This window comes from Musa acuminata, chromosome BXJ3-8 (assembly GCF_036884655.1).
Source record: "Musa acuminata AAA Group cultivar baxijiao chromosome BXJ3-8, Cavendish_Baxijiao_AAA, whole genome shotgun sequence".
Classification (NCBI taxonomy): domain Eukaryota; kingdom Viridiplantae; phylum Streptophyta; class Magnoliopsida; order Zingiberales; family Musaceae; genus Musa; species Musa acuminata.
Genome location: NC_088356.1, coordinates 42,382,069 through 42,393,306, shown reverse-complemented (window position 1 = coordinate 42,393,306; position 11,238 = coordinate 42,382,069). Strand labels below are relative to the sequence as shown.

The window sequence follows — 11,238 nt, the reverse complement described above, 5'->3', positions numbered from 1 at the left end:
ATTTAACTCGAATTACATTTGGGTTACACTCGATAACACAAAAAATATTTTATTTCAAAAATTAATCATCCTAAATCATACAATAATAATAATAAATAGATTAATATCTTACCTTAATAGTTTTAGAGAAATTTGGATAGAATTCGTAAAACTTCAAAGAGTTATATTCGATCAAAGATTCAAAACAAAAATATCTTATTTCAAAAATTAATCATCCTAAATTCATATAAAAATAAAATAAGAATAATTAAAATATTAACATCTCACCCTAATAGTTATATAGAAATTTAGATATGTTTGGTGAAAATTTTAAAAAGTTACACTCGAGTTATACTCGATCGTAGATTTAACACAAAAATATATATATTTTAAATAATCATCCTAAATACATGCAAAAAAAAATTAATAATAATAATAATAAATATATTATCATTTTACTCTAGTAGTTCAAGAGAAGTTTGGATGAGTTTCGTAAAAAAATAAATTAGTAACACTCAAATTCAACACAAATATATTCTATTTAAAAAGTAATCATCCTAAATTCATATAAAAATAAAAATAATAATAAATATATTGACAACTCATCGCAGTAGTTCAAAAGAAATTTAGATAGATTTGGTAAAAATTCAAGGAGTTACACTTGATAACAGATTCAACCAAAAATATTCTATTTAAGAAATTAATTACTCTATATATATATATATATATATATATATATATATATATATATATATATATATATATATATATATATATATATATATATATATATAATGATCTTATAGTTCTTGAGAAGTTTGGATATATTTGATAAAAAATTAACAGGTTATATCCGATTCAATAAAAAAGTACCCTCTTTGAAAATTTATTCACCCCAAAGATTATAAAAAAATTAAATATCTTATAATGATACACTACTAGTTTTAAAAAAGTTTGAATTGGTTTCATGAAAATATCTTTATTACCCTCTAAGTTACACTCATAAATTCAATAAAGTCCAACTTTATCTAATACGATCAAAATCGATCCAAAACAATTTGATTTGAATCGTCCAAACCATACTAAATCGACTGATATGTGGCTTGAATTACCCATATATTTGCTTTAATAAAAACTTAATACAACAGATTTGTTTTAGTAAATTACCCATTTATGTTTATGTTCTAATAGTGCCATATTATGGTGGAAATGATACCAACCCAGTACCAAGATTAGTCTCGTTAAGAGGCATTCTTAGACAACACAGGGAAAAAAAATGATTCCAAAGCTTAAGACCAACAAGTTGAAGCACGTTGCTTGACACCTTGGGAAGACGAGCTCATATTATCTAATTATAATGATCTACCTATATTTTTTTTTATGTATATTGATGGAAAAAAATATTCGTATCAATAAAGATTAATACATGACAACCCAATAAGTTTGAGAAGGACGAAAAATAAATAGTAAGGAAATATTTTATTCATACTTCAAAATATTTTTCAAGTTAAATCTATTTAAAAAGTCCACTAAATTATAACTGTTTATTAAAATTATTACCTTAATCTTCATGTAGGTTGATCGCATGATGAGCATATCAATTCTCGAGTGAACATTTGAGTCATCCCATTGATCATAATAGATTTCTTATGTTATGTGTGCTAACATCCACTCTATCATATATATATTAAATATAAATTTATATTAAAAAAAGAGGAATATGTATTTGAAAATTTCACCATTAAATAAAATCCAACTTGAACCCAAGCCGTGGTTTTACACACGGTCGGGTTCGGATTCGGGTTCAACCGGTCTGGTTCAATTGGTGTCGAACCGGTCCCTAGTATTGCGTGGTTTATTTAAGAATTTGTCGGATCTTAACCCCTCCCTATAAGTCGAATCTCCGCGACACCATCACCACCGCCTCCTCTCGGAAACCACTTCCCGGCGGTCGTCGCATCTGCAGTCGCCGGTAAAGAGAGACTCGGATCCCATTCAGGGGGGGAGTAAGGGAGGAGATGGGGAACGTGAGCGGGAGGGATGGGGTCGAGGACGGCGGCGACGAGGACGCCTCCGTTCGATCGAGATCCGACGCCGATCCCGGCTCCACCCACGTCCGCCGCGTCCGATCCGTCGACTCCGTCGAGAGCTGGCCGCCGGAGAGCCCCGGCCGCTCCCGATCCCCTCTCATGTTCGCTCCCCAGGTGACAATCGCGATGCTGCTGGTGATGGTTTTTGGTGCTGTTTGCCTCTTGTTCCTTCATGGCTGTTTTGAAGCTTCCTCTTCTCGAGTTAACGCCATCATCTTATATGAATACATCATGAGATTTAGACATCTGACTTCAGGTAATGATGCCCGATTAGGTTACGAACGGAGTACTGTGATTATATGGGGAGGTCATTGCAACTTGTCATATCTTAAGGTATATGGTAGGTATTATCAATTTAACTGTGAAGTGAATAAGATAGCGAGAGAACCATATCTTCAAGTTAAAAAGATGATGAAATCCTGAGAACAGTAGCCAATTGTGTCCGAGCTTACATTATAGTAGAACATAGCAGGAAAAGAATTCGATTGATTGAGAAATGTTAGAACAATGTCCTTAGGATTATAGATTAGTTTATACGAGGCTATATGCTATGCAAGAAAGTCATGCCAGAATCTGAGAAGTTTTAGCATAGGAGATTAGGTTTATTAGATTTCTTTGATCGATAGCTGCTTTTACTTTGTGGCTAAACTAAAGAGGTACCCATGTATTAACAATTAAATTATGTTTATTCTTTGAATATTATGAAATATAGAGAACTAAATTTCTCAAAATTCAAGAAACCTAACAAATTAAATAATTCTGACACTTACATGATATTTCAGATAATCTATAAGATCAAGAGTTTAAACTTCTAATATAGCGATGAATTATTTATTGTTTGCATGATGATGGTAGTCTAGTCCACCTTTTTTTGGAGTAGAAGTTAAATTAAATTACTTTTGAAGCCAAAACCTTGCTAATCTGAGCACAAAAGAGAAAATAACTCTAGAGGCCAGTTAGCTCTCCAGATTTTATCAGGTAGGAAAAAAAAGAAAAAAGAAACAAATAGCAACTCTTAGCCTCATCCATCTGAAATACTTGTGATTACCTCATGTGACCTGATTTTGTAACTGTGTCAACTGGCTTGATCTACATGTAAATATTACTGGCATCAATTTACTGCAGTTGTTTTGCTGAATATGTGGCCCTATGGTCTCTAGGAGTCCCTGTTTAAAAGTTGTCTCTACTTTTGAAGCTGCAACTGTGGCATCCTTGATTTTGCAGACAGTTCCAATATGTATCTGTTAGAGGGGACTAGTGATGAGTCAAACTAATTTGTAGCTGCAACATAAGGTAGCAAATTTTCAAAGATAATTAAAAAAGAAAAGAAGAATGAAGCAAATTTGCTCAGTGTCATTGTTGGAAAAGCATTCCCATAGCCAACCCAGAGTAGTTTCTTTAAGACTCTTTGTTGTTGTCCTTGGCTAGCAGGGTATTGGTTTGAACCTAGATGTCATTAGTATCCATTCTATCTTATGTAAATCATGAGGGTTGAAAATCATTGGGAAGGGTAAATATGAACCATATGCACTATCAACTTTATATCCATTCCTTTTTTTTTGTGTTTTGAAGTTGGCATGTGTTTCTCCTTTTTCATCATTGTTTCCTTAGTTGTTTGCAGTTTTTGCAGGAACTTATTTTAGTTAGACACTGTTCAATTTGGATTTATGTAATTGCCATGTTGTACTTATCTTCTATGCTTGTTACATGCTTATTTCACTATTAATGAAATTATTTTTTGTAGTTTCTACTGTGCTTCTTCCTGTTGAATATATGTGCCTATATGATGACATTTAAGGAGAATAATTTTGTGTTCGTATATAGTTTTTCTCCTCTTGTTTATGATAAAAGCCAATTCATATCACACAAAATTGCTGTTGTCTAATATTTTGTTTGTGAACTCCTTGATATCGAACAATCTCTCTCTCTCTCACTCTCTCTCTCTCTCTCTTTTGTGACTCCCATGTTTGCAATACTACTTTAATTTTACAAGATCAAGAATAATCTTATGTGATAGTCCAGCAAGTTTGCCTCAGCCGCTGCAGAAATGAATGTTTAGTAAATGTCCAGCTTCTTTTTAAAGGATGTTTTTGTGGTAACTGGCTAATATGTTGAAAGAACAGAATACTTTTCTTAATCCATACATGTGTACTTGAAACTAGTGTTATGTAATGCTTTATGGTAGTCCTTCTCGAGACAGTCGTCAGGGTTTGATATCTTCTTCTGCTTTGCTCTCTCTCGATGATCCCGATCCGTCGCCGCCCTCCCTCGTCGGACATCGCCGATGAGATGTTGACTCCTCATCGTTTGAGGTGACGAGGCCTCAGCATCGTCAGCGACTTTTCCTAATCCACGCGGGGAGAAGAAGCCTCAGCATGGGGAGAAGAAACCTCGGCGACGTTGCTGAGGCTCCGCGGGGAGACCTCGGCATCGTCGGCGACTTCTCCTAACCCGCACGGGGAGAAGAAGCCTCGGCGTGGGGAGAAGAAACCTCAACGACGTTGTCGAGGCTTCGCGGGGAGAAGAAACGACGCGACATCGCCCCTTTTTTATTTTTTTAACTATATATATATATATATATATATATATATATATATATATATATATATATATATATATATATATATATATATATATATATATATATATATATATATATATGAGCGGTACACCAGAGTATACCGCTCAATATACTTATACCATACCGTACCGAGCTGAACTCGATACTCCGATACGATACGAAATTACGAACCTTGATCAGAAATCTTACAGTATATTAGTTCTAAAATATCATCCATGTTTAGATAATTCAAATATATTTTCTGTTTATGCACGAATGATGTTAACTTTGTATTTCTTTAGTGGCCATATCATAATCTTTCTTTCTGGAAGTCTTTCTATCGTGCCACAAAAAAATGGGCTGTATGTGCCATTCAGAAGATATTTAAGGCATATTTTTGTTCTCCCTACCTAATATGCTTGAATAGGATGAACAATTTTATAATCTGATCGACAACGTTTGATCTTGCCTATTATGCTTTAAAATTCTCTAATTGAACTGATATATTATGAGGTCCATGATTGAGTGAACATGACTGTTGTTTCATGTGTTATGAGTTACCGATCAAGAAATTATGCCATAAGTTAGCATGTCTATCTCTGTCAAAGAACAAAATTGATAAATGTATGTTTCAGGTTCCGGTACCTCCCTTGCATGGAGCTACTGATGCCCCTCCTGTATTTAATCAACTATGGATGAATGAGCCTGATCAACTCTCGGATGGTCCCCTTGAAAAGGGAATTCCAACACTGATAACATGGAACCGAGGGGGAAATGTTGTCCTCGTAGAAGGATCATGGGACGACTGGGCTTCAAGGTCAGTTTTTTTTTTCCTTAGGTCAGTGTATTTTGATTTGTAACCGAGAGACAAATAATGAAAATTATGAATTTGTCAACTTTTACCATTCAGGAAGCATTTGCAGAGGTCAGGCAAGGACCATGCCATTTTAATGGTTCTCCCTTCGGGAGTATACCGATACAAGTTCATCGTGGATGGACAATTAAAATACATTCCTGATCTTCCTTTTGTTAGTGATGAGATGGGGAACATCACTAATCTCCTTGATGTCCATGTGAGTATTTTTTTTCTTTCTTTTATTTTGCATAAAATTGTTTCTTCAGGTGTGGGATGCTTTCAAGTAAACGAGAATCCTTGACACCGGATTCCTGGGAAAATACTATTGCATATCTTATCATTACTTCTGCTGCTGTAAACCAGATAGCTCTTTTCTTATCATGTTTTCTTTTATCCAGGATTATGTTCCTGAAAATGTGGAGAGCATTTCTGAGTTTGATTTGCCGCCCTCACCTGACTCCAGCTACAGTTGGTCGCTCACAGATGAAGATTTTGCCAAGGAACCGCCACTCGTTCCATCCCAGCTGCACCTTACCGTTCTTGGGATGCAGAACACTGATGAAGAAGCGTCGCCGAAGCCCCAGCACGTGGTCCTCAACCATCTTTTCATAGAGAAAGGATCCTCTTCCCAGTCGATGGTGGCCCTTGGCCTGAGCCATAGGTTCCAGTCCAAGTATGTGACCGTCGTTCTTTACAAACCTGTGAGAAGGTGACGCATTCCTCAGCTTCTTTGCACCGCCGAAACACGCTGCTGCTGCTGCTACTAACATGGGGTTGATTTGTATTCGGTAATTGGCCATCAATTGCCACCATAACCTCTCTCCGCTCAGGTACTTACTACTCCAAAGCTTCCACGGAACCTTTCTTCTTCCACGTTCTTCTTCTTTGCTCAGCCAATGTGACCCATCTTTTTTACCTTTGTTCTTCGATGACTTGTACCTGCTCCCGAGTGAAGTCAGTCCACCAACCACTGTCAAATCCAAAACCAGGTCATTTTCGATTTGTTAACCTCCTTTTTCTCTTTTTTTTTTGCTCTTATTATTTGCTTTTGCATTGTGAAAGACATGACATCTGACCCTTGTGATGAGAATTGTACAATTTACTTTCGTAGCAGCATAATAATGAGTCCACAAAAGATCTCTTCTTTGTTTTTCTTGCATGAGATGTTCGCATTGTTAATGAACTTCTATGTTCTATGAAAGACAAAGAGTCAAGCAGTCTCAGCCTGAGAAGGGAAAAAATGTCGCCGGGAGGCAAGCACATGGTGGCGCAAGAAGCGGCGGCGGGCGGTGGCCATGGAGCACAGCTTTCAAAGGGGCCACGCCACGTGAGATATCCTTTTTGTCATCGATGTGGCCAACACTTTGCGAGTTGCTTATAAGAAGCCCAGACTTTAAAGTGGAGGGATGTAAAGCCAATAATTCTGTTTTAAAGCTTAGAAATTAACATGAACCGAGAATGAATCGGGTCTGGTCGATCGACCTAAACCGCCCTAATGAACCGGTCCGGTCGCATCTGTTTTCGAACCAGATCGATTGGGTGATATCCTTTTAGAGGGAAATATATAATAATAATAAAGGCTGATCCTTTAATGGGATCCAAATAATTCTGTTTTAAAGCTTAGAAATTAACATGGCTCTCCGCCTACCTCCCCTCCCTCTCCTTCGCTCCTTCCGCCGCCTCCTCTCATCCTGCCCTTTCCCATCCCATTGCAGCAACCCTCCGTAAGTATTCTTCCAATCTCTTTCCCTTTCCTTTCTTTCTTTCTTTCTTTATCGAGGTGAATCTTGTGTTTTGTATACTTATTTCCACACTCAGCATGCATGTTTCGTTTCAGTTTATTTTCACTCCGTGTGCTTTTGTTTCTAATTGCCGTTTGTTGGTTTGTTGCTGTTGCTGCCTTGGGCTTGCTTCTTAGGTGTGGATTATGAGTAGCATTAGATCAATATGTCATCTTTTCCTGTAAGCAAAATCAGGTTGTGGGATGATGTTTGTCCTTTTAGCTTAATATTGTCTATTGAGTTGTCTGTCCGAATCACTATACAGATGCAGGAAGAGGATCTAATTCAATTCCATTTGATATGTCATGTTCTTCGAGCTGCCTAATTTCTGTGACCACTAATTTATCATGGGAATGACTATATATAGGTCTACTTGTTTCTTAGATTCTTCCTTTTGAATTGGAAGTACTCACTATGATTGGTGTAGCCACGTTTTGATGTTACTCTTTCCAGCTTTGAGGTTGCAGAGGAGTCTTGTCCTTCGAGCAAGACCCTTTAATAGAGAGAGCATTTCCTCACCATTCGGCCTTCGGGAAGAGGAGATTGGTAACAGTTTGTGCTTCTTCGGATCCTGATGGAAAGGATGGAATCGGACCTGAGGCAGTGGAGAACCTCCCTCTGGAGTCGAAGCTGCAAATGAGACTCGAGCAGAAGTTGAAGATGAAACTTGCCAAGAAGATACGGCTTCGGCAGAAGAGGCTCTTGCGCAAGCAGAGGATGAGGAAGAAGGGGCGATGGCCGCCTTCCAAGATGCCTTTGCAGGTTTGGAGCTGCCTCTTCATTTACCAATCTGCAATCTTGCATTGTGTGTTCTTTCACTAAATACTTATCTCAATTTTTTTTTTTATTTTGCTTGCATGTTCCTACGCTTGAACGACATTGACTTTGTTTATGAAATCCTTGTGTGATGTTTTTCTTTATTTAGCTTTACAGGAAATTCAATCAACAACATGATAATCCAGATATTTAAATTTGTCCATGTACTTAAATGTTTAATGATCAGTTTCTTTTCCTCCAAGTGTAGAACATAATTTCCTTTTTGTAAATTTCTTGGAACCAAATGAAATTGATTCATAAAGAGGCATTAATGGAGTTCTTCATCTCTGAAGTTATAAATTGAGACTTTATCTGCTTAGTGATTGGAAATTAAAAATGTATATTGATTGTGATCTTGGTCATGCTTGATTCACCTTTCCTCTATATTTCCTCATGTTGGATAAGATAACATCATGATACTTTTTCTCACTATCTGTAGATATTCATTCATTAATATAAATTGACGGTAACCCTTTAATTTTTCTGCTTCATCATTGAGAAATCCAGGATAGAAAAAAAAAATAATTACCTCATTTCTCTGCATAAGTTCAAACTAAAACAATAATAATAGAAGTCAAAAGTCTAGTACTAAGAATTATAAGCTTATATATAAACCATAGAAAATTTGGCTTGCTTGATGCTTAGCTAAGCTATCATCTTTACAGCTGTGCCTCTATGTAGTTGTGCTTACATATCAAAGCAGCAACCCTTAGAAATCATTCACAGGAATGATAAGGTCAGTCTAATTCTCCATGACAGCTTTCCATTTTTCACTAAACAACTGACCAAAGTATTGGAATCATTCTCCATGACAATTCTCCCTCCATTCTTTGTTATGGAGAGATGAGGTTGGTCCATCCTACCAAATCCACATAGTTTGGTCATCAAGGCAATCCAAGTTCATTCATTCCTCAAACCCAACAACCTCAACTCAACAGATCCTTTATTTGCTCAAGATCTTCAACCACTATTGTCATCCCAATAGCCATTCATGATATCTCACTTTGGGATAAAAGTCTGTAGCTTTGGCCAATTAGGGAACAAGATTTTCCATCATCATATGAGCTGTCCTTGAAAGATCTACTTCAATCTTTACTGGTCTCCATTACAGTAGAAGTCAGTTAATGTTCAACTATCAGAGTTCAGACATCCCTGTCAAGAGGGAAACAAACAGTTTTCATGCTGGAAAATGTTTGCTGAATCTTTCTTTAATGTGTGGTAGGCTACACACAGTCATTGCAGGTTGGTCATGGGATCCCCAAGGATTGGCATGAGGAGCCATAAAGGTTCTCATGATAGGACAATTCTCAAGTGTTGCAACATGAAGTTGCTTTTAGGAAGAGACTTTATGTACAGACACTGAAAGGAAATAAAAGATCCAACCATGTGTTGCATGCTAGAACAAGATGTTGCATGCTGTAAAGCTCATTCCTTGGCATCTCCTTCCACTTTGGCAGCTCCGCAGATACATACCCTTGCTTTTTTGCCTTTTGTTTAATGTGCTTTGTTGCCAGCTTTACTCTTCTCTTCTCTTTACAGTTTGTCTCTCTTCTCTTCTCTTCTCTTTGGACATTCCACCACGGCAAGAGAAGTACAAACAGATGGGAACAGAGAAGAGGAGCGAGAGAGAGAGAGAGATCAGGATGGAGGAGTTCAGCTACGAGGACATCAAGACTGCAACAGGAAGCTTTGCTGTCGAGCAGTTGATCGGTAAGGGAAGCCATGGGAGTGTCTACAGAGGCAGGCTCAGAGGCGGACAGGTCGTGGCAGTGAAGAAGCCATTGGGACCGATTCAGTCCTCTAAAGATGAAGCCAATCTGGACAACGAGATCGACATCCTCGCTTCTGTGAAGAACCCAAGCATCGTCGAGCTCATTGGTGTCAGCCAGAGTCCTACCACCAAGCTGCTCGTCATGGAGTTCATGCACAATGGCTCCCTCCATGACCTCCTCCACTCGTCCTCGAGCCCGCCTTCGTGGCCTCGACGCGCACTCATGGCTCTCCAGGCCGCTCGCGCCGTCCTTTCGCTCCACGAAACGTCGCCGGCGGTCATCCACCGCGACATCAAGTCAGCCAATATCTTGATGGACGGCGAAGGCAACGCGAAGCTGGCTGACTTCAGCCTCGCGGTGAGAGCCGACGGATTTCGGCCACCCAACTCAACGGTGCCGGCGGGTACCATCGGCTACCTGGATCCGTGCTACGCCGAGTCAGGAAAGCTCGGCCCCGAGAGCGACGTGTTCAGCTTCGGGGTGGTCTTGTTGGAGCTCGTCAGCTCCAGGAAGGTGATGGACATGGAGCGCGATCCTCCTTCGATCGTCGCGTGGGCACTGCCGGTCATAAGAGATGGTCGGCTTGCCGACGTCTGCGACAGGAGAGTAGCGTTGCCGGACTACACGAAGACGCCGATCGCTCGTATGCTAAGCGTAGCCGAGCGATGCGTCGCAGAGAAGGTAGAGAGAAGGCCGTCGATGGGAGAGGTTGTGAGAGAGCTGCAAGGGGTGGTGGAGTGCATGATGATATGGCCATGGATGAGGTTTAAGGTCTTCGAGAGTGTGCACAGGTGTGTCCGGGCATGGAGGAGGTGTGCCAGGAAGAGGGTCACCACTACAACAAAGATCGTGTGCAGGGATCACTCGAATGATGGTGGGACTGAGGAGATGGCCATGGTGGAAAGATGAAGCCAACTCTCTCCTTCTTACTTCGGAGTGCTCATTTCAGCAAGGAGGTGATGCCTCTCGAACATCACCAATAGCATTGTTTTGTGATTGAAGGAGGGCATGCACTTCACATGATCTCTGGTTTTAATTTGCACAGAATTGAAGACAGATGTGTGACTGAGACTGCAATAGGTGAGATCAGTCCAAGCAACACAGAGAACAGTATGCTATCTTTAGAGGAATGCAAGCATATAAGATGATGGAATTGTGTATACTTTGTGCCCATGAATGACATGAAGAAGCTTATCGTTTTCCAAGCCAACATGTGTCGTTCATGATGTCCATTAAACAACACTCGAGAGGAGATGAAATTGTCGTATATTTTTTTCTACTATGAGTAGTAGCAAAATGAGGCATGGAGTATTTAACACTTCTAGCGTTCTATAAGTATGAGCTAAAATCAAGTGAAGGCTAATAATTAACTCGATGCGTTGAG

General features: G+C 39.0%; 2 protein-coding genes across 3 annotated transcripts; both read left to right on the top strand.

Annotated features, from left to right (window-relative positions):
- Positions 1-1,870: 1,870 nt before the first annotated feature.
- On the top strand, positions 1,871-8,186 carry LOC135584783 (SNF1-related protein kinase regulatory subunit beta-1-like). 2 transcript variants are annotated; one of them, XR_010498517.1, is made up of 5 exons: positions 1,871-2,183; positions 5,265-5,446; positions 5,540-5,702; positions 5,884-6,315; positions 6,688-8,186. XR_010498517.1 is itself a non-coding variant. In XM_065162309.1 (4 exons), the coding sequence occupies exons 1-4, from the start codon at positions 1,998-2,000 to the stop codon at positions 6,196-6,198; spliced, it is 846 nt and encodes a 281-aa protein (XP_065018381.1). In that variant the 5' UTR covers positions 1,871-1,997; the 3' UTR covers positions 6,199-6,644. The 2 variants fall into 2 exon arrangements, 1 of the variants encoding a protein (XP_065018381.1); XM_065162309.1 differs by lacking the exon at positions 6,688-8,186 and having other exon boundaries at positions 5,884-6,644.
- LOC135586928 (serine/threonine-protein kinase-like protein At5g23170) lies at positions 7,898-11,172 on the top strand. The gene is made up of 2 exons (XM_065162308.1): positions 7,898-8,028; positions 9,622-11,172. The coding sequence occupies exons 1-2, from the start codon at positions 8,001-8,003 to the stop codon at positions 10,761-10,763; spliced, it is 1,170 nt and encodes a 389-aa protein (XP_065018380.1). The 5' UTR covers positions 7,898-8,000; the 3' UTR covers positions 10,764-11,172.
- The last annotated feature ends 66 nt before the right edge of the window (positions 11,173-11,238 follow it).